We start from the raw sequence: 22243 nt of genomic DNA, 5'->3' as shown, positions 1-22243 counted from the left end.
GTTCAGATGTCCCCCTGACCTTTCCTCCCCTGGCATGTAGCTAGTCATGTGGTAGACTCCCATAAAAGCACGTGCATGACCATTACTTGGTTCTGACCAAGTAATCTTAGAAACAAAGCCTTGAATCTGTTGACCAGAGACAGAGTTTTGGTTAAAATAAAGATAACGTCTAGGCCTTAGCTGTGTTTCAGCTCCAGGCCCAGAAAAGCAGCAACACCAGGGCTAAAGACTGGCTTCTGGCTTTGATGACTAATGATCCCCTGCTGGGCAGAACAATCAATGAGGAGACAGGCCAGGAAAGCAGACAGATGTTCTATTGAGATCCTCCACTGAGACTTCCAAATAAAAGCTCTTGAGACAAAGGACCCAAAGGACCCAGAGTGCTCAAGCTTTCTCTCTAGACTCTAGAGTCTAGAGCATGCAAACTCTTTGCCCCACCCTCTTTCCCCAGCTGTCTCTCTCTAGAGCAGTGGTTCTCAATCTTCCTAATGCCACGACCCTTTAATACAGTTCCTCATGTTGTGGTGACTCTCAACCATAAAATTATTTTCGTTGCTACTTCATAACTGTAGTTTTGCTACTGTTATGAATCGCCATCAGAAATATGTGTTTTCCGATGGTCTTAGGCAACCCCTGTGAAAAGGTCGTTCATCGTCCCAAAGGGCCCTTGCCTTTCCCCCTCTCCTTCCCCCAGGCAGTGTTTTCTTTGCCTTTCTTTCTCCTAAGCTCCAAGGAACCTTCATTTGCCTTGGTTATTCTGTTACCTGAGTCCATGCAGCCCAGCTGGCTCATTTCTTCCACAGCTCACTTCTACCCCAGTGACTTTCTAAATAAACTTTCACTAGCATTTGAGTCTTCCCTCTGAATACTTTCTGGGCCAAACTTAGGGATTGAGGTCTAACATCTGTACCTTTTCCATTTCACCATCAATACCACTTTATAACCACTTCTGTATACTTGCTGTTGCTTCTTCTCCAGCACCTCCAGCTGCAACTTATGCATTTCAGAAGGTCTTTTCTCCACTGCTTGGTCCCAACCCAGAACTGACTTAACCCTAACCTGCATCTCAGACACAGACCTCCCTTGGGTTCCAGATCCACATCCAGTGTCTGCTGGGGATGTTTCTTGGGCATCTTACACTAAACACATCCAGACTCGCACACAGCTTTATTCCACCTCTCCTACTTGGTCAGTGGCTGACACCACCATCCACCCTAACCACTAATGAGGGGCATGCACCCTGGATGGATTGTTTCCTCCCTGTCTCCTCCACACACCTCCTTCCAAATCATCCCTGAGATCCATGGAGTGTACCTGAGAAGTCTAATGAGATTTTTCACCTCCTACCACCAAACCACCAGCCTTTTAGGCCTCAGCTCTCCCCATCATAGGAGGTGGCACTCACTTCTTCCTGCTTTGGAGACCGTGAAAGGGGAAGATCTGGCCTGTGTGTTTGCCTAGGGGTGCAGGCAGATACACCTAGGTTCAAATATCCACTCTGCTTCCTGACCTGTGACCTACAAAATGAGACTTTAAAATATCCAGTATATGTCTGTTTACTTTTTTTTTTTATCCTCACCCGAGGACATTTTTCCATTTTTTGTTCGGATAGAGTCGGAGGGAGAGAGAGAGAGAGAGAGACATCGATGTGAAAGGGACACATCGAGTGGTTGCCACTCACATGATCCAACCAGGGCCGGGGACAAACTGCAACTGAGATACGCGCCCTTAGCGGGAACCGAACCCGGGTCTCTCTGGACCGCAGGCCGATGCTCTAACCGCTGAGCCAAACCGGCAGGGCTATATGTGCCTCTTTATAAACAGTACAAACATCCTCTGAGGAGTCAAACAGACTCTTGATTAACCCTCCAATCGTGTTATGCTAATATTACTTCATACTTTATACATTTATTTGTATTTTTAAAAAGTGTAATAGCCTAGCTGGTGTGGCTCAGTGGTTGAGCACTGACTGACCCATGCACCGAGAGGTTGCCGGTTTGGTTCCTGGTCAGGGCATATGCCCAGGTTGTGGGGCCAGGACCCTAGTGGGGGGCATGCAGGAGGCGGCCAGTTGATGTTCTCTCTCATCGATGTTTCCATCTCTCTCTCCCTCTCCCTTCCTCTCTCTCTAAGATCAATAGAGAAAAAGATTTTTTTAAAAAAAGTGTAATGGGCCCCTCTCTGTGCCAGGCACTACCAAGAGATTAAAAAACACATGGTCCCTACCTTGAGGGGTTCCCAATCTAATGAGGACTTCAGCCACAGGGAGAAAATTTCAATCTAACAGGCTCTGCTGGAGGGACATCGGATGCTGTTGAACCTAGATAAGCCTTCTCCTAAAAGGGAACATTTAAGTAGACCCCTGAGTCCACAAGTTTCACCCAACAAGGGCTCTAGCCGGTGGGTACAGAATCTGCACAGGTATAAGGGTGGCCACCTCCAACCATGGCACCTGGAGCCCAGGGGTAGGGTGGACAGGACTGAGTCAGGTGGCCTTGGGATGAGGAACCCTAAGAGATGAGGCCTAGGAGGCAGGGGAGCATATGTCATTGCTCCTTACCCTCTCCATGGATGCCAAGGCTTCTACCCCCAGGATGGGGGTGAAATTGGTATCTAGATGTGTTCAGCCAGGGTTGAAGGGTACTCCCAAATGCCCATCTGGAACCTGGGCTTCCTCTCAAGGAGACAGGCTGGAATAACCGTTATTGGGCACATAAAAACCTTGTGCATTGTGTCAGGTCCTGATGGTGGAGGTAGCCCTGCCAGCATGCCTGGGGCCAGGCTCCTTGGCAGTTCAGCTCCAATACCCCCGATTCCAGCTGTGAGGGTAGGAATGCCAGGCACTCATAGTCCTTCCTGCAGGCTCAGGGCAGCATAATCTCCCTGTAAGAGAACAAGATGGTACAGTTGGTGGGCATCACTTGTGGGCTTCATATATCAAGGCCACCCACCCACCCCAAATAGTGCTGTTCCTGCTGGGAACCCAGGAGAACATTCTCTCCAGAGTCTGGTCTGCCCCAAGCCTTCAAGGAAGGCTTGGTCCAGTTCCCCTCCATGTGGTCAAGGGTGAGCTGAGTCTCAGCCAGGCCCAGACAGACCCTCATGTAAAGCAGTGGGTCTCTGAACCACAGGCCGACCCTCTTACTGCTGAGCCAAATCGGCCAGGGCGAAGCAGTGGGTCTCTATTTCTCAAGACCTTGATCAAACCTGGCGTTCCCAGTCTTCCCCAAGGTGCTGGTATGAAAGATCTTCAAATCAGAGCTTTTCTCAATCCATGGCCTCTGACTCTGCACCTGTCCGTCCAGCCATGACCCAGATGGAGAGTTTAGGGGGCAAACCCCCAGTTCTGCACTCACCTAATACTCTGATAGAGGGTCCAGCCCAGCTTCTCACCTGTACCTAACTGCTGGGAAGTGGTCTGAGGCAGCAAAACTCTCCCCCTCCGGGTGTTGTGTGTGGTGGGTTGGACCTGACTGATGCCCTTTCATCATTGCACTGCTTCTCAGCAGCCCACAGTAGTGCAACAGGGAAAGAGTGTCAGGCAGGCCTTCCAGTGCCAGCCTAGCCTCTCCAGCCTCTCCCGGTGGTCCATCAGCAGGGGATCAGATGAGGAATGCAGGCCCACTGGGGCTGGGCCTCTGCCTGGGGGAAGGGTGCCCTCTGACCCCAGAGGCCCAGGCCGGCCAGGATCTCAAGTTTCCATGGAGAGGGAGCCAGCAGGACAGGGGGAGGGGAAAACCTGCAGACCCAAGGGGCCTCGCCTGGGGAAGAGGTGGAGGTGTGGGGGAGGGGGGTCCCCGAAGGTTGGTCCCAGATGCTTTGACAATATCATTGCACTGCTTCTCAGAGCACAGTAGTGCAACCTCGTCAGAGCACCTGCGGCCAGCAGGGGGGACCCCCTCCCCCAATACCCGTAGGGTGGGAAGCTCAATCGTGGATGGGTGGGGTTAGAGTCCCGGTCGTGGACATCAGGGCCGGGAGGGGGAATTTCACGTGCGGTCCTCAGGGTCTTCAGGATACCAGGGCACCCGTACCTTCCTTACTCAACCCTCTCCAGATAGTGGTGGACGAGAGACCCTCCTCCCCCAAACTAAGGGTAGCTCCAAACCCGGAGCAAGAGAAGAAGGGGGGTAGGGGCGCACACACAAAGGAGGAGAGGAGCCCGTGCTCCGCCTCAGTTGGAAGCCCACTGGTGCCCGAATCGGGGGTGGGTACAGCCTGACGACCCTGCGCCCTCTCCCGGCCCGCGACTCCGCGATTCCGGGAAAAGGGTGGTCCCACTTAGGGACGACGCACCCCTGCTAGTTCAGGCCTCCATCCCTGGTCCCTGGCCCTCAACTTGGGCTCCGCGTCTGTCCTAACAGATTCGCTGCTCCGAGGCCCAGGGCGACGCAGAGGAATGGGGATGGGTGGCTGGGTGGTTCCCGCCCTTCTGGAGTCCCTGCCCCGAGAGGGCGCCCACGGTCCGGGCTGCGCCCCTCCACACAGTCCCACGGAGTAGGGCCGCCCTACCCGCTCCCCCAACGTGGGACCCTGCTACTCACGCGGCAGGACACTCCTTCCATCCCTGGTCGGGGCACGACGCAGAATGTTAGCTGGAGAGAGGTCCCAGTAGTCGTCCGCCCCTATCTTCTCCTCCAGGACCACCCCGCACCTCGTGGCGCCCTCTCGACCACCGGCTCCATCTTTAACCCGCTGACAGTCGGAGGGGCTGGGCCCCCAGCTCCTTAGCATAACGCCGCGCTCATTGGCCGGCGCCGGTGCGGGTCTTCGCCTCCCGCACACTTATTGGCTGATACCAGAGCGATTTCAAAATAGCCTCCGGGCCGGGATTGGAGGTGCTGCGACCAAGTCTCTGGCTCCTTGGTTTTAACAATGAGTTCTACAAACACTTTCTCCCCATTCATAACTTATCAAAAGGAACTTTGCCCGCCTTTTCTCAGCTCCAGTGTCTGCGAGTTTTCTTACTGGGAGGACAAGAACACTTGGAAGTCGGTGGGGGGCGCTGGCCGCGCGGCTGAGCCCACGGAGGAGGGGGCTGCAACCCTTAGAAAATGCTCGAACCCTCGCGGTCAAGCCCACAATGGAGCAGAGCTGTATGTGTTTCTTGTTGCGTGTTGATATTGTTCCCTGTATCTCGCAATCGGGATATTCAGCTGCGGCGGTATTTCTGGCTGAGGTAGTCGCCACCTTCCTACCACCCCCTCATCTCCTGGCTTGAGTAAAATTTGCCAGAAGCCACCCGGGTAAGCCTGGGCTCCTGGAGCGCGTGGAGATTTGTGGATCTGTGGGAGGTATGAGAAAGGGGGTGTTGGCTTGGATCCCTGCGGGACTGCGGTCCACTCTGTGGATAAGTAGTCATTAAGTGCTGCCCCTGGACTGATGACCTGGAAAGATATACTATACCCACAGGCCCTTGCATAGCTGCAGAGTGTGTGTGTGTGTGTTAGGGGGCAGAGGGCGGGTGCTTAGGCCCCCTCCTGTTTTATTCTCTCAATTCAATGGCTAAGAGAAAATATTTTAGAGGCAAGTAGAGTTAGGTTTGAAACTTTATGAACCTCTGTTGCCTCCTCTGCAAAATTAAGACATAACTGAACCTGCTTTATATGGTTACTGCCAGGGGCAAATAAGATGCTGTGTACCTTGCTGGCCCAGTGACTGGCACTAGTGTTTAATAAATGAGAGCTCTGCTGCTGCTGCTTTGGTTTTAATTTTTGGCCTGTCCTAAATTTTGCCCAGAGCCATTTTACCTGCTCCTACCTTGGTTTCCCAAGGATTAGTACATGTTGTGTGCACAGTCTGATTCTGCTTTTAATTAATACTCTGCCTTGCTTAGCAGGTGTTGCTCAGTGGTTGAGCAAAGACCCATGCACCAAGAGGTCACCAGTTTGATTCCTGGTCAGGGTACATGCCCAGGTTGTGGGCCAAATCCCCAGTAGGGGGCATGCCGGAGGCGGCCAATGGATGTTCTCTCTCATCAATGTTTCCATCTCTCTACCTCTCCTTTCCTCTCTCTCTCAAATCTATAATAAAGAGAAAAAAAAAGTTTTAAATTAACACTCTGCCTTATGTCTGTGTGGTAGTAAGGAAGTAATAGGCAGAGGTAAAAGAGGATTCTTATGGCCAGAACGGGCCAGGGATGGACCAGAGTGCCCCCTTGTTGGCAGAGTGTGGTCCACACACACTCTTGGTGCCCCGCCCACAGCCCCTTGGCAATCAACACCCAGAAAGGATGCTTCCCTGCCAGCACCTGCAGCTCTTCCTGAGGGCTTTATTTTGGCTTGTAGAATAAAGCCCTCCTATACACTTTCCAATGTCCAGGGCAAGTGGAAGTACTGCAGAATAATTCCCCAGTGCACCCAGCAGCTCTCAGCCAATGAGGACAATTACTTTGATTGGATAACTTTGATGCTTTTTCTACACTGGGTCCCAGAACTCCCCATGAAATTAAGCTCCAGTTGCCCACGAGGGTAACTTGCTCAACAATTCAACCTTCACTGGCTGCCTTTCCTTCTCCTTTCACAGCCCCACTCCTCTACCCCAGTCTTTTCTGGGACCACCTCAGAAATTTGCTTGCACTCCAATCCTATCTCAGGTCAGGTGAGTGATGGGAGAGGAATGTAGACTTGTAGACAGTACTTAAGAGGTTTGGCAGTGGACAGGTCAGTCAGCAGGAGCTCATGGGGGAGAGTGTGGGGAGTAATGGGCCTACATAGGACCCTCCTTCCCTCAGGCCTAAAAATTAGCTACAACTTTTATCCTACCCCTATAAGGTCAATTCATTTCTCAAATGTAATGTGCTCTGCCCATACTCCTCCAACCAGTTGCTACCCCCAACCTCCCTGGGATTCTTTTACTCAATCAGAAAAATGGCACCCTCTTCCCCCAGCAGCAACTTAAGCCCCTACCCTTCTACACAGCTCCACCTGGATGGAGTTTAGCAAATCCAGGAAGCCTGTAATGTCTGCCACAGCCTCTAGAGGTCACCCACATTCCAGGAGAGCTAACTGTTACCTTCCTTTATTATCTCCCTCCTATTGTTCCTGCCTTTGTAATGCTCTGCCCCACTAAATTGTGCCTCTTCTTCCAGGAAGCCTTCTCAAATATCTGCAGGTAGCAGTTCTTTGAGGTTATCTTTCCATACAATAGCTTTTGAAGTTTCATTATCTCCTTGGGAACTTGGAAGGTCGAAGCTGGGGCCTGAGATGCCACATGCCTGGACAGGATGGAGTATATGGGGGGCCATTTGCACTGAAAGTGAGGGAACTTGTGATGCTAATATTCAGCAGATAGGCAGAGTTCTGGCCTGGTGCTTGCTCAAAAGCAAATGTCAAGGCTTTCATAACTGCTAGGGGAAGGGTGCCAAGAGAATAGGAGGAGGGGCTCACCTCAAGGGGTGATAGGCCTTTCAGAAGGGGTCATCCCCTCTGAAAGAAGTGGGGCTCCTATTTATCCTGCTGAGGCCCCGGCCCTAGCCCTTAACAAGGTTCATAAAGCTCAGGTTGGAGAACGGTCACTTGCCATCAGACATCCTAAGGGTGACAGGGCAGTGTTGGAATGCATGGAAAAGCATCAGAAAGGTTTGGATGAGTTCAATTGTTCGGCTGTGTGGGAGACAGCAGTTTTGCACTAAGGAAGAGATGGTGAGGGCCAGGGAGAGCTGGCACCTCCTGGTCACCCCCAGGATCACTCCAAACGATCACAGACCAACATTCTTTAATTAACAAAGGCACTTGAGAACCCTACAAACCCAAAGTCTTCACCAATAGTGGCCCTGCAGATGCCCCACCCTGCCACCCTCCATCCACCCATCCATCACACTCAGAGTTCATCATGACCTGCAGAGGGATCCACGCTGGGCTTGATGAAGATGCCTTCCATAGCCTTCCATGTATTGTGTGTGTTGGCGCTGGGCATGCCGTGCACTTCGTGCTGCCCACGGATGGGGCTCCCATACTGCTCGCCAGTGACTGACAGGAACACAGAGGTGCCCATGTGCTGGAAGCGCACAGCAGCTTCCCGCTCCCAGTGCTGCCCTGAGCAGCGCACCGTCCACAGGTCCAGGTCATCACCCTCACCGTCTTCCCCAAAGGCGCTCACCTCCTATGGATTCAGGGGATGTGGGGGACAGTAGTCAGGATTCAGGGGATGTGGGGGACAGTAGTCACCACAGAGGGTACATTGAGTTCCCTGTGGTCACTTGCCTGGTAGCAGCACTTACACTTAGGAACTCAGGTTCTTCCTTGTACCTCTGAGCCTCAGCTTCCACAGCTGCAAAATGGGACAACACAACCCCCATGCCCAGTACCCAGTAGGGCCTCCCCAACACAGGCTCTTCAAATACATGCAAACCCTACCACACCTGTCTAGATGGTGACCACTGGCCCGCAAAGAGCCAAGGTCTGCTCCTCTATGTTCCACCCCCCCTACCCCAATCCTAATCACCCTGACTCTTAATATAAAGTCCAACCCCTCAGGCTGACAGTCAAGGTCTCTACTTAGTTCATATTTTTTCTTCTAACAATCCTCCAAAAACACCTGTTCTACCCCCACTCCCTCCTCAACCTCACACCCCAGTTCCAGTGAACTTCATGCACAAGCTCTTCCCCAGGCCTGGAAAGATGCCTCTCCTCTCTGTGGCCTAGAGGACTCCTACTCATCCTTCCAGATCCAGCCTGAGTTTCTCCTCCCTTGCGGGTTTCCCACCACAAAGGCCATGTGGATCCTCCTCCTGGGTCCAACTCGCCCCCAGGAGTGGAGCTTAGAATGGGATCATGACAGTCATTTGTGTCTCCAGAGGGGGCTCTCAGTAAACATTTATGAATTGAAATTCCTATTTCAAAGAGGAAGCTGAGGTTCAGAGAAGGTGAGAGGAAAAACAGGCTCTGTCCCCAACCCCTCAACACTCACACACATTTACACACACACACACACACACACAAAAGCCTCTCTTGGGGTTGAGGAAGGGGGCTCACCTGGTTATTGGACAGTGGCGACGGGAAGTGGTGCGTGTGCAGGTTCTTGCCAGTGAGCACGTGTGTCAGCCTCACAGCCTGCCCGCAGCGCACCGGGGATCCACGCGGGCACCCGCCCTCCGAGCCTCCGCGGATCCTCCAGTAGCTATTGGCGTCATCAGACGCCTCTACGCCGGTCACCGACTGTTGGCCACTGCCTGAGGGCGACACCCCACCCCCCAGGGTCGCCGTCAATCCCGGAACTCGCGACCCTCAGCCCGAACACCATAAACTTTCCAGAACAACCTCAAACCTGGGACCCCAAAGGCTCACTCCCAACCCCCATCCCTGGTCCCCCGCTGAACTCCAAGTCCTTAGGCTCGCAGCTCCCAGACGACCCTTCTCGCCGCCATGTCCCGACGACCCCCTCCAACCGCCGGTCCTTGCCCCCCTCAGTACCTCCATTATTTCCGGCCAGATAATCCCCAGACAGTTGTCCCGCAGACCCTCACAATCACCTAACCTTCAAAGTCCCAGCCCCAGGCCCCGCCCCCTAGCGATGCCCCAGTCCTGGGCCCCCGCGCACCGGATCCGTATTTGACGTCGTGCGAGTGCAGCCGCACCCTGTGCTGCGTGTTGAACAGCTTCAGCACCGACCCGCAGGTCACGAGCCCCGCGCTGGTCTTGGTGGCACCGCTACCCACCAAGAGCACCAGCAGTAGCCCCAACAGCGCCGCTCCGGCACTTCGGCCGCGTCCCGCGCTCCACATCACCCCAGCCGGGCTCCGCCAGCTCGGGCCCTTGAGCGGCTTCCGTCTCCGCAGCCGGCCAATCCGGCTTTGACAGAGCCCACCGCAACAGCCAGTCGCGGGTCTGCACGGCCCTCCACCTGCCCTACCATTGGGTCGCCGTGGAGGGGATCCTCCCCCAACTTTCGAGAGCCGCTGCTGGGAGGGAGCTGGGGACACGAGGAGGGATTTGATTGGTCCACGCTTCCGAGGACTCACCAATGAGTACCAAAGGAAGGTTGGTGCGGCTCCAAACTGTGGGAAAGCCAGCTGCGGACCGCTGTAGGTGAGGGCGCTCCACGCATCCTGTTCATGAAGCTGCTTCATCCTAGATCCCCGAGCCCTCATTCATGGCCTCTCCATTCAGACCCTCGGTCCGCAGCTTCAGGTTCTTGAGGTTGCTCGACCACTAAAGTTTGTGGTCACAAAGTCAACGGGTCTCAGGTACCATATTACCTGGTCCTTCAATTCCCGGATCCCGGGATTAAATAATCCCCCAGTCACTCGGCCATTTTCCTCTCTCTGACATTGGGTCACCTCAGGCCCTAGACCCTGTGGTTTCTGAATTCATACGGCCTCTCAGCAACTCCTTCCGTGACTATTGCGATTGAGCAGCAGACGGCAGCAGGGAGCAGTGGTATTTAGGGTAATGGCATATTTTCACTGGAAAGCCCCAAAACTGTTTTAGGAAACCAGAGCCACGGTAGAAAGTGACTGTAGGAACCAAGCCTGGGTGACTGTGTATCCCAAATTTCTGATATGCATGGGTCCCAATCTCACTGCCTTTTCAGAGGGCTGCCAGCTCGAATCTTCAAGGGTGGGAAATTTACACCCGTTTACCTAGCCATTAGTGGAACATTTTTCACTCCAGGCAAGTGCTGTGCTGAGGCAAGGGGAGGGGGTGGGGCTGGCTCTGATTTACATTAACCAATAGGCTGAATACCCATGTACTTGGGCCACCAGCAAAGCAGGGAGAAGAGTTCATGTTTAATGAACTCATCCCGAATTATTAAAAACAAAAAAAAATTATTATTTTTTTGTTAATCTTCACCTGAGGATATTTTTCCATTGATTTTTAAATAAAGTGAAAGTGAAGGCGGGGGGGGCGGGGGGCGGGGGGGGGACACCGATGTGAGAGAGACATTGATTGGTTGCTTCCCACACGACTCCAACCAGGCCTGGGAATGGAATCGCAGATCCTTTGATTGATGGGCCATCCCTCGCTAAACCAAACCTGCCAGGACGCATATAGAATTTTGCATTCAGAAAATTCAGACTAGAGCCATTTTAATTACAGCAACATGTTATTTGGGGGTTTTCGTGCTTTAATATTGTTTTTACTTCAAATTGCATAAGGGATAGCACATCTTGATCTTTCCAGCATTTAGAGTGTCAAAATTGCAATGAATGTGTACTGTTGGACATACCAATAAACATCTCACACCTAATATGTCCAAAGCAGAATTCCTGGACCCTTCCCTCAAACTGCTCCCCCTACCGCCGCCAGATTTCCCCATCCCAGTAATGACACCTCCAGTCACCAGTTGCTCAAACCCAAAACTTAGGCTTCATCTTTGATTCCTCTCTTTACTGCACTCACATCTAATCCAACACTGACTCCATAACAGATTGTAAGGCATCTCTCTTGCATCCCTCATCACCACTGTAATACAAGCCACCCTGTCTCCCCTCCAGATATCTACCATCACATCCTAACTGATTTCCCTGCTTCTGATACTCTGGCCCTTTCAAGACATTCTCCACACAGGAAAGTGACTTATGCCTTAAAAAGCATTATTCAGCCTGGCTGGTTTTTTTCAGTGGTTAGAGCACCAGCCAGCAGACTGAACAATTGGTTCAATTCCTGGTTAAGGGCATGTACCTGGGTTGCAGGTTCGATCCCTGGTCGGGGTCCTGTGGGAGGCAACCAATCGAAGTTTCTCCCTCACATCGATGTTACTTTCTCATTCTCTCTAAAATCAATTAAAAAAAAAATACTCCATATATCCTCAAGTAAGGATTTAAAAAATAAAATAAAACCCAGCATCATTTCCTGGCTAGTTTGTTCAGTGGTTATAGCATTGGCCCACAGACCAAAGAGTTGTGGGTTTGATTCCCAGTCAAGGGCATGTACCTCGGTTGCAGGTTCGATCACTGGCTCTGGTCTGGGCACATATGGGAGGCAACCATTTTATGTGTCTCTCTCATATCAATGTTTCTCTCTCTACCTCTCTTTCTCTCTTCCCTCACCCCACTCCCTCCCGTCAATGCTCTCTAAAACTGAATGGAAATAATATCCTCAAGTGAAGATTAAGAAAAAGAAAACCAGCCCTGGCTAGTTTGGCTCAGCGGTTAGGGCATTGGCCTGCAGTCCAGAGAGACCCGGGTTCGGTTCCCGCTAAGGGCACGTACCTTGGTTGCAGTTTGTCCCTGGCCCTGGTCCGTCGTGTGGGTGGCAGCCACTCAATGTGTTCCTTTTACATCGATGTTTCTCTCTCTCTCTCTCTGTTCCTCTCTCTCCCTCCCACTCCACCTGAACAAAAAATGGAAAAATGTCCTCGGGTGAGGATAAAAAAAAAAGAAAGAAAAAGAAAACCAGTATCATGACAAATGCTTTAGAGCCACTTTAGTCTCAGAGTAGTTTCTTGTTTTGTTAATCCTCACCTGAGGATATTTTTCCATTGAGTTTTATTTTATTATTTTATTATTTATTTATTTATTTATTTATTTATTTATTTATTTTTGGTATGTGCCCCTAGCGGGAATCGAACCCGGGACTCTCTAGTCCACAGGCCGATGCTCCAACCGCTGAGCCAAACCGGCCAGGGCTCCATTGAGTTTTGGATAGAGTGGAAGGAAAGGAGGGAGAGAAAGAGAGACATCAATGTAAGAGAGACACATCAGTTGGTTGCCTCCTGCATGACCGTGACCAGGACCAGGGATTGAACCTGCTACCCAGGTACATATGTGCCCTTGACCAGGAATCAAACCCATAACCCCTTGGTCCATGGACCGATGCTCTAACTGCTAAGTGAAACCAGCCAGGGCTCAGAGCAGTTTCTTACACAGCAACAGACACCTGAAACAGGAGCTAAGGTCATGTGTCTCTAGTATCATGTGTCAGTGGTTCCCAAAGGGAAGGGTCTGCTCCTGTGCCAGGACAGTCCCTGGACATGTACCTTGAGGCTGAGGTTCAAATCTTCCTTGAGGACTTAGCAGTGGGACTTGAGAAGTTGGTGGGTATCACAGCAGCTGCTGTCTCTCAGAATTTTGGGGCTCCCGTTCTTGGCTCCCTCCTGCCATCAGGATTTCTTGCCTCTTGAAAGGGGTGAAGATGGCTGCTTGTCTTCAGCCATCAGTGCAAACTGAACCAGAATTTCTCAGTGCATCCCAATTGCAAGCTCCTGGAAAGAACCTGACTGGCCTAGCCTGGACTAGAGATGTGCCAATAGGGTCAAGCAACTATGGCCTACTGGAATGGCAATAAGGCATGAAAATAGCTGTCATGGCCCCACACTATGGTGGTGGTGGTGGCAGGTGGCCTCAGGGAATGGATCTTAATGGGCTGAACATGTTCCCTAAAAGATCCTTACTAAAAGAGAGCTCTGTGGAAAAATGGGTCCCTGACTGTCACTGCCCCCCATCCCCGCCACTGCCCTTCCCCTGCTACCTTAGAACTCGGGTCCCTCTGACTGACAGCGGAGCAAGCCCTCCTCCCTGAGTCGCAGGGTGTGGGTGTTGTGTGGAAGGTCCTCCCTGCCTAGCTCCAGAGGAAACTTTACAGTTTCTGTGTCCTTACCCATGGGCAACTGAGCATGGTTGGACTATGTTGAATAGGCCTGGCCTCTCTGCACCTGGGTGGGCTCCAGGGGGAGGCATGAAAGACACACCTCCTGCAAGGTAAGGCAGCATGGAGCATCTCCACGTGTTCTCTCAGCCAGGGGAAAACGGTGGTGAGGGAAAAGGTTGAGCTGGTCCCTGGGCAAAGATGCCTGAACAGGGGAGCAAACAGACTGACCTAAGAAGACAGAGAGAAGGAGGGTGTTGAGCTGGTGGCACAGGAAGGCCAGAAGCCCCAGGAGAACCTTGGATATGAGATCTTCTGTGCCCACAGACCCTTCTGGAGAGAGGGCCACTAAAAAGAGTAGTCTTGTGGCCAACCTGGGGCAGCCAATCCACAGCTTGAACAAGCAGCAGCGCCACATGGCTTGGCATAGAACCTCCAGATTCAGGAGTTGGAGGTAGGAAATAACGAATTAGGAAGACAGGAGGCCATGGGAGCAGCGGGAAAGGATGGTTCCTCAGTTGGAATGTGACAGTGTGGCATGTCAAAGGAAGGAGGGAGCTGCCCTGGCAGAGGAGGAGCCCTCCAGAAGCAGAAGTATGATGCACAGGGGCTGTGATGGAGGGGGACCATGAACCCTGAGAGGCTTGAAGAGCCAAAAAAATACAGACTGGAATACAGAAAAGCCCTGAACAGGGATTTGTGTTCAACAGAGCATGTGAGGTCATGGGGGTCAGAGCACTGCCTGCTGTCATGAAAGCCAGCTTCGGCCAGGCCTGGCTGGCTGGAGGTGCTATTCAAGGACAGGTAAGCAAATGTGTGAAAGGGGAGGCTAAAATCTCCAGGCGAGAAAACTGTGCTCCATCAACAGCTGTTTTATTTTTTTCTGTTGGCTCTCTCGAGAGGCTGAGCAGAGAGCTTCTTGTGGGCATTTGGCCCATTCTGACTTCTGCACAGGGCAGAGGCTGGCTTGGTGGGCAGCATTTCCCTGGAGCAGGAGTAGGGAATCCAGAACTCAGTTCAGCTTAGGGGGAATCATGGGGAGTCTCCGGAGCCATCTGAAGAGTGGCGGATACTTGAGGCTCAAGGGTGCTCTGGGTCTTTCTCATTCCCTCAGTTTTGTAGTCCTCGTCGTCCTCCTCCTCCTCACTCTTCTCACTCTCCCCCATGTCCACCGCTTGCTCAAACTGGTTGGGGCTCATGCCAGCGCTGTAGGACAGGGAAAACTTGGGCTTCACTGGGTTTGTGGGCCCCTGCTCCTTGTCTGTGCTGTCTTCCAGAGGGCTGGGCAGCTGGGGGCCCGGCAACTCCTCCACCTTCTGATCCATGACAGTGGCTGACATGGGCAATGTGGAGAGGGACTCTGTAGTGTTCAGGGAGGTGCCTTGGTGGGTGGTGTCCTGGTGGGAATCAGTGTGATGAGAGGTGTCATGCTGGGAGGTCTTCTGGGCCCTCTGGGTCTCCTCTAGCTTGCGAAGCAAGCAGCTCCAGTTGACATCTGAGGACAGGCAGATATCGGAGCCTTTCACCTTCTTGAAGCCCAGCAAGAGGTTTGTGAGTGTCTCGGTGACAGGGAAGGAGATGAAGCCCAGCTGCTTGGTGAGGTTCCTCTTATATTTGTACTTGCAAACAAGCAAGGAGACAGCCTGCTCTACCAAGTAGTTGACGAGCTCCTCGTACCAGGGATTGGAGAAATGGGACATGGACTTGGAGATGGAGGGCAGTGTTGTCTTCTTCATGAACTTGTAATTGTTGCTCTGTGCAGCAGCCAGGGAGGGAAAGGGAGACATGTCATGCCACTCTTGCTGCTCTGGGATGCCCCTCACACCCAGAGCTCCCTACATGTCACCCACATGGACACCATGCTTATCACACTAACGGATATGGCCTTGACACATCTGCTCTGCTGTCCTGCTCAACAGCTGAGCACAAGTCCTGCATATCAACCAACCCTCACATCACACTATCATCATACTGGCCACACCAGTCAGGCCTAGGACAAGGCTTGTGACTGTAGTCACATTGGCAGCCAAACTGGTGCCTGGACAAACTAGATTTCAGCAGGTTTTTGCCCAGACTACAGTTCAGAGGAGGGAAGTGTGCCTGAGCCTTGATGAATGACAAGAGGGTCTGGAGCAGTGCTGGAGACCCACCAGGGTGAAGCCACCTACATTGCCTCAACCCTTCCTAGTCAACTCCATCATCAGGACAGATATTCTGGAGCCTTGTCCAAGGCAACAGGACCAGAGGGTACTAGACCTAGGATGTAGGGCCCCACTCTGGGCTTGGGTTGCTGTCCACAAGGGACAGGACCCTCCCCACATGGGAGGGTCTCCAAGATTCACATGCAAATGTTAAAAAAAATACCCAGAATTAAAAATAGCCTTTATTCATCTTTGACAACACCTGGCAGTAACTAGGCCAGGGTTCCTGGTCCCTATCAGTTTGTCCCCTGCTCAGGTGGTTTCCACAGTACAGGGCAAGAGACCTGAACCATGGGCACCTGCCAGTGACAGTGGTTGCTAGGAATGGTGTCTGAAGGGGACATTACCTTGCAAACTTGCCCCTATATCCCCCAGTCCCACCCTAGAGGAGATTGTCTCTGGATACAGTGAAGTGAGTGATGGGGATAAGTTTCTTAGCAAGGAGGTAAGTGGTGAGAACACAGGGGGGTGGCAGGAGGAGAGACAGCAGGGGGAGGCATGTGGAGCTGTTACCTGGGTGAGGTGGGTATGGCTTGGCACTTCCACCTTGGTCCCGGGGGCAGGTAGGGTAAGGTGTAGGCTCCGCCAGGGCTGGGCCTTTTGACTAGAGCTCTGGGGCCCAGAAGAAAACATGGGTGGTGTGTCTTCTTTGGGGTCCTGATCAGGTGCCTCCTGTCTAGAGTGGGGTGAGGGGACCTTGGGCTCTTCTGTGGGTATCACCTGGAGCCTGAATCTGGTGACCCCTTGGGCACTAGACATGGGAAAACCACCACCCTTTAGCCTTTCCCGTACTCTAGACTTGGTGTTCTTTCTTCCAACCATCTTGAAGCCCGGGGTTGTGGTGGTGGGCAAATCATAGGGCTCCTCCCCTTTGGTGGGTATGGCCTGCTTGAAGCCTGAATTGGGTTCTGTGCTGGGTTTCCCTTCTGATGGGAAGAGAGGGCATCCATCATGGCAGAGGGCACCAGTGAGCTTGTCCACAGCCTGGCTGACCACACTCTGCAGGGCAGGATAGAGGTGGTGCTTGGCCAGGAAGTCTATGGTCCGATGGGGCTCATGGAGTGAAGAGTAGCCAGGCAGGTTGAAGGACTCTGGCTGTCTCAGCAAGGACTTGATCTCCTTGTTTAACTCTCTCCTGAGGAAGGTCAACTCTCTCTCTCCAGGCCCCAGCTCTGATGCTTTGGGCATGCCCATGCTTGAGCCCAGCGAGTCCCACAGCAGGGAGTCCCTCTGGGAGCAGGACTTCCCCAGGCTTTTCTGAAGAGAGAAGGAGATTCTCAGAGGTGTCCAGGAACAGCCAAGCCAAGCTTGACCCTGGGCTCCAGCCTATCTACCCCAGGCCATGGCCCCATATCTTACCCCTCTGTTCTCTAACCGCAGCAGCCGTTTGAGGCTCTTCTCCTGCAGAAGTCTGTCCCTTGTGGGTGGCAGTGGGCCCAAGCCTTGGTAGCCCAGGTCGCTGTCCCGGCTGTGGGAATTCGGCCAGTCGGCTATGGTACTGTTATGTGAGTCAGACATGGAGCTCGAGCAGGATGGGTAGTTGTTGGGGTGCCCGATGCAGAGGCTGGGTCGGACCTGATGTCGGTGCACTGTACTGAGGCTGGGCCTGGCACGCACCCGCCTCCCACCCCTTGGCACCTCCACTGGGTCCTGCACCTCCACCAGCGGCACCCCAGTCTCTGTCTTCATGGTGGCTATACGCTCAGTTGCTTCCTCCACCACCCTCTGCAAGCTGTCCAGCACCTGGCCCTCGACAAGGAAATCCAGGAAGCTACCAAAGGGCTGAGGGCCCCTGGAGTTTCGACAGTGGTTTCGAAGCCCTGAGCTGCCCGAGGGGCCGCACATCGATGGTGGGTGTGGCATGTGGCTTGGCTTGGAGGCCTGCCCCATTTTCGGGAACGCTGACTTCTTAGGTGGCTGCACCTGAGCAGACAGGCATGTCACAGTGGTCAGGAATGCCCTAGAGGAGTAGTGATCCCTGGGGTCCTCCTAAAGCACCAGGAGCTGGGTGGGGAGTGGGCAGTGGAAGGAACTGTGATTTGGAGTCAGGCAGCCCTGCGTTTAGACCCTGGTTCTGCCACCTTCAGGCTTTGTGACTGTGGGCACAATGGTCCATCTTGAGATCCAGTTTCTTCTTCTGCAAAGTGGGGATCTATGTAGGGTTGCTCTGAGCTTCCCTGACATGTACATTTCACATGCACAAGCCCTGGCCTGGGAGTCTGAAAGCCCATTTCTGCCCTGACACAGTGTGTGAGTGGGTAATCACAAAACCCCTCTGAGACCCACTTGGGCTCCTCATCTGTCTGTAGAGCAGGCCAGCCCTGCTCCACTGCTGCGATGCACAGACACACCTGTGGTCCTGAGCCCTGCACACCCCATGGCTACTTCTGCAACTTAAGTCCTAAGCCCTGAGTAGACTCCATGATCCTATTCAGGGGCCCAATCCACTAAGCTCCTCCTAGGCCACTTGAAGTCAGGAGGCATGGAATGAAATTGAGGGTGACTGGGGCCCAACAGGGGGTCAGAGCAGTAGTCAAGAGATAAGGACGTCATTAAGAGGCCCAAAGAGGAAGTCAACAGGAAATGAGAAAAGGATGCTGTGATCCAGGCCCCCTGAGCTGGTGAGGATCATGATGAGGTGGAGCCTCAGAGTCAGGCCTTGCCAGGCACACTTACCCGGGCCAGGTACGTGGTGTGACCGGCCTCATCGTCCGCCAAGTATCCCGAGTGGTGGCGGCAGCTGCTCATGTGGTTACATCCCTCGGCGACAAGCCTCCTCTCTCTTCGGTTCTGCGGTGCAGTCCAGGAGTCCTCCCTGCGCCGGGCGGGGAGATGGCGTGAGAATCTGTCTCCCCAGTTTCCATAGCTTCGAGTCTCCGTCCGTCTGTCTGACACTGCGTCAGTGGCCCGGGGGTCCAAGGGTCCCTTGCTCCCTCCAACCCATGTCCCTCACGCGTCTGGCCCTTCCTCTGCTCGGAGTCCCCAGGGTATCTGCGCATATATCTAGAGTCGTCGGGGATGGGGTCACCAAGGTTCGCATCCTGTCTCTAACCATCTCCAACCCTCTCCCCTCCCAGACCCCGGGCGCCCTGGCGTCTGTCCCTGGCTGAGATCACTCAAGCACCAGAGTCGGTTCCTCGCTTGGCGCCAGCTAGTGCAATCAATCTACGAGCGCTGGAGGGCAGCTACACGGTGCTCTGGTGTCGCCCCAAGACCTCCCCGCTTGCTCATTTGCATGCAGCATCTTGATTGGCTCTCAACCGGAGATCTTTCTCTAGCTCCCCCGACACAAAGGTTGTGGGCGTAACCCACATTGGCCCCTCCCCACTTCTTCCGGCTCTGTCACTCCCACATTCGGAGCCAGAGGGAGAGACTGGTCCTCTCTCACTATCCGCCCAGTGAGGAGCCTAAAGGGCAAAGTCACAGTATACTCTAGTGACACAAGCATCTTCAGCTCCTCTCAGGTCCCTGCGTTGTCCTGGGCCTCCTGCTCCCTGTCTTCTTTCCAGTATCCTCTCCCAGTGTGGATAACCCTAGGATCTGTCTTGAGCCCTCTTCCTTCTGCAGTCTCCCTGAGCGTAGTGGAAAGAGTCCCGGCTCTAACTCACAGACCTAGCTTCAGTTCCTAGCTCTGCTGTTTCCTGCTTGTGGACTCAATCTCTCTGATCCTCATCCTCCTCTATAAATGGAGTTGAATGTCCTTCCACATGGGAGTATGAAGATTAAAATGTTCATACAATACACCTGGCACCCTGTAAGCTCCCCATGTATCTTTACCTCCTCTCCCCTCTGCCTGGTAAACTCCTCAAGCAGTCCCCCTGCCAGATGTGTCCTCTTAAGCCTTCCCAAAAGGCTCACCGCCCAGTCCCCAACAGAATGATCGCAAACTCCATCCCAGATTCTGCCACACTTGATTACTTATTTGTCTACCAGATGGCACTCCTTAGAGGTAGGAACTGAGGCGCCCACCCCTAATCTCTAATATTTCTAATACCACTACTAGTATTAAAATAGATGCTCAATAAATATCTATTTCCTCCGTCCAATCTTCAGACACTCAAGATCTTTGGCCTTTCCAGGATCAGCTTCCTAGTGGAGAATGATGGTTGATTGAGATCTGATGATTTAATAATCACGTTTGAACACTACAGTCCTTGTGCCAAGAGCTCAGTGAACTCTTTGAGGCCTCCAATTCTTTTTCTTAATCCTTACCCGAAGATATTTTTCTATTTATCTTTAGACAGAATGGGAGGGAGAGAGGGAGAGAAAAGGAGAAAGAGAGAAACATTGATGTGAGAGGGACACATGACAGGTTGTCTCCCGCACAACCTGGACGAGGGCCAGGGAGGAACCGCAACCAAGGTACATGCCCTTGGCCAGAATCTAACCCGCGACTCATTGGTCCACAGGCCGAAGCTCTACTGCTCAGCCAGACCAGCCAGGGCAAGGCCTCCAATTCTTACACTGCCCTCATGGAAGTGGGTATCATTTGTTATTCTCCAGCTCAGCTCTTTCCTCTCTGACCCTGACCTAGAGGAAGCCAGGGCCTAAAGGACCAGAGCAGACCCAGATACAGATTCAGAGCTTCAGAAGTAGTCTCAGCTCCATTACTCCTGGCAGGGTCATATTGGGAAAGAAACTTCCCTTCTCTGAGCCTCAATTTCTTCATCTACAAAACAGATTGGTAAACAGAAATTACATTACCAACATCACAGGCTGAACACAAATGCTGCACTTCCATTGAGAAAATCAAGACAGCCACATCATAATGAAAACCCTGGTTTTCAATCATATGACTATTTGTCAAGTCATGGGTAAGGAAAGCTTCTCTGGACCACAGAGAAAAAAAAAGAAGCTATTAATGTAAAACTTAGCTTGGCAGAGAACTCAAGAGATGAAAGGAAACAGGGGCTAATGCTTTCTCAAATAAAGCTATTGGTATTACGTTTTCTTTCATTTTCTTACTGTTTAGAGCTTTTACAAATCACACCAAACAAACCTCTTAAAAAAATCAGGCCCGGCCAGTGTGGCTCAGTGGTTGAGCATCAACCCATGCACCAAGAGGTCACTGGTTCGATTCCCAGTGAGGGCACATGCTCAGGTTGTGGGTTCATATCCTCAGTGGGAGGCACACAGGAGGCGGCCAATTGATGTTCTCTCTCATCGATGTTCCTATCTCTCTCTCCCTCTCCCTTCCTCTCTCTCTAAAACTCAATAAAGAAAAGAAAATATAGCCCTGGCCGGTTTGGCTCAGCGGTTAGAGTGTTGGCCTGCGGTCCTGAGAGACCCAGGTTCGGTTCTCGCTAAGGGCATGTACCTCAGTTGCAGTTTGTCCCCAGCCCTGGTTGGGTCATGTGGGTGGCAACCACTTGATATGTCCCTTTCACATCGACGTTTCTCTCTCTCTTTCTCCCTCCCACTCTATCTGAACAAAAAATGAAAAAAATGTCCTCGGGTGAGGATTAAAAAAAAAAAAAAAGACAAGAAAAGAAAATATATAAAAAAAGAGATGTCTAAAAAATATATCAGTAAAAGACAAACAAGCAATTTGAAAAAGAAGAACTAATAAAATCATGAAAAAGTTCATAGTCACTATAAAAAAATGAAATATGCCTGGCCAGTGTGGCTCATTGAATTGAGTTTCCTCTCATGGACTGAGAGGTCCCAATTGGATTTCTGGTCAATTGCTCACATGCCCCAGTTGCTGGCTCCGTCCCCAATGGGGAGCTCGTGGGAGGCAGTGATGAAGTTTATCTCTCTCTCTCCCTTCCTCTCTCTCTAATCAATAAAAAACATATTTAAAAAATAAACATTACAAAAATGAGATAACATTGATTTGATCATTATTTCTCACAATTTGGGGTGCGGGAGAAGAGGAATTGGGTGTGTCTATTTGCTTAGCGAAAATACTGGAAGGACACTATATCCAGAAAGTTAACAGTGATGTAATCTCTGGGAAGGGTAAGAGATTTCTTTCTTCAGGTTTTCTTTTCTACTGTTTTGTTTTGTTAATACTCACCTGAAGATATTTCTCCATTGATTTTTAGATTGAGTGCAAGGGAGAGAGAGAAAAACTTCGATATGAGAGAGACACATGAACTGATTGCCTCCCGCAGGACCCCAGGGGCCAACAATCGAACCTGCAACCCAGATTTGTGCCCTTCACTGGGAATCAAACCTAAGACAATTCGGTCCATGGGCTGATGTTCTAACTGCTGAGCCAAACCAGCCAGGGCCTTTTCTGCATTTTTCATATTAAATATAATTTTTGCAGTCACTTAAAGTTTCGCGTTGCAATAAATCTAGTTGTGGTCTGGTTAGATTGGAGTCCACTGGGTGGAGGTGGGAGGTCGCTGCAGGGCCATGGCGGGACCACTAGGTGGCAAGAACAAAGGCGAAGTGCAGACGCGTCGGGGTGTGAGCATCAGGGAGGGGCCTCTGGCTGTATTTAAGGGCGGGGCCTGGACAGTCCAGTCCACGCCCCTCAGGTCCCCAGTCGCCGGCAAAGGCAGA

The 22243-nt window shown here is 52.1% G+C and overlaps 2 protein-coding genes across 2 annotated transcripts; both read right to left on the bottom strand.

Moving 5' to 3' along the window:
- Positions 1–7699: 7699 nt before the first annotated feature.
- SDF2L1 (stromal cell derived factor 2 like 1) lies at positions 7700–9794 on the bottom strand. Its single transcript, XM_036276926.1, has 3 exons — positions 9541–9794; positions 8976–9172; positions 7700–8103 (listed from the first exon to the last, which is right to left on the bottom strand). Exons 1-3 carry the CDS (start codon positions 9722–9724, stop codon positions 7822–7824), a joined length of 663 nt encoding a protein of 220 aa, XP_036132819.1. The 5' UTR covers positions 9725–9794; the 3' UTR covers positions 7700–7821.
- A 4598-nt stretch (positions 9795–14392) lies between these two features.
- On the bottom strand, positions 14393–18887 carry CCDC116 (coiled-coil domain containing 116). The gene is made up of 5 exons (XM_036277017.1): positions 18855–18887; positions 18407–18545; positions 17090–17653; positions 16244–16987; positions 14393–15283 (listed from the first exon to the last, which is right to left on the bottom strand). Exons 2-5 carry the CDS (start codon positions 18476–18478, stop codon positions 14552–14554), a joined length of 2112 nt encoding a protein of 703 aa, XP_036132910.1. The 5' UTR covers positions 18479–18545; positions 18855–18887; the 3' UTR covers positions 14393–14551.
- Positions 18888–22243: the final 3356 nt, after the last annotated feature.

This window comes from Molossus molossus, unplaced genomic scaffold (assembly GCF_014108415.1).
Source record: "Molossus molossus isolate mMolMol1 unplaced genomic scaffold, mMolMol1.p scaffold_m16_p_22, whole genome shotgun sequence".
Classification (NCBI taxonomy): domain Eukaryota; kingdom Metazoa; phylum Chordata; class Mammalia; order Chiroptera; family Molossidae; genus Molossus; species Molossus molossus.
Note: the sequence above shows the minus strand (reverse complement) of the source record. Positions and strands in the feature narration are given on the sequence as shown.

Bases quoted from the DNA above. Each gene is read 5' to 3' on its own strand.
- SDF2L1 (XM_036276926.1), bottom strand. From the start codon at position 9,724: ATGTGGAGCGCGGGACGCGGCCGAAGTGCCGGAGCGGCGCTGTTGGGG. The intron at 9,173-9,540 runs GTGCGCGGGGGC...TGTCGCCCTCAG, and splicing joins CGACGTCAAATACGGATCCG to GCAGTGGCCAACAGTCGGTG. The intron at 8,104-8,975 runs GTGAGCCCCCTT...CTGAATCCATAG, and splicing joins CGCCACTGTCCAATAACCAG to GAGGTGAGCGCCTTTGGGGA.
- CCDC116 (XM_036277017.1), bottom strand. From the start codon at position 18,478: ATGAGCAGCTGCCGCCACCACTCGGGATACTTGGCGGACGATGAGGCC. The intron at 16,988-17,089 runs GTAAGATATGGG...TTCTCTCTTCAG, and splicing joins TGCGGTTAGAGAACAGAGGG to AAAAGCCTGGGGAAGTCCTG. The intron at 15,284-16,243 runs GTAACAGCTCCA...GCTGCTGCACAG, and splicing joins GCCATACCCACCTCACCCAG to AGCAACAATTACAAGTTCAT.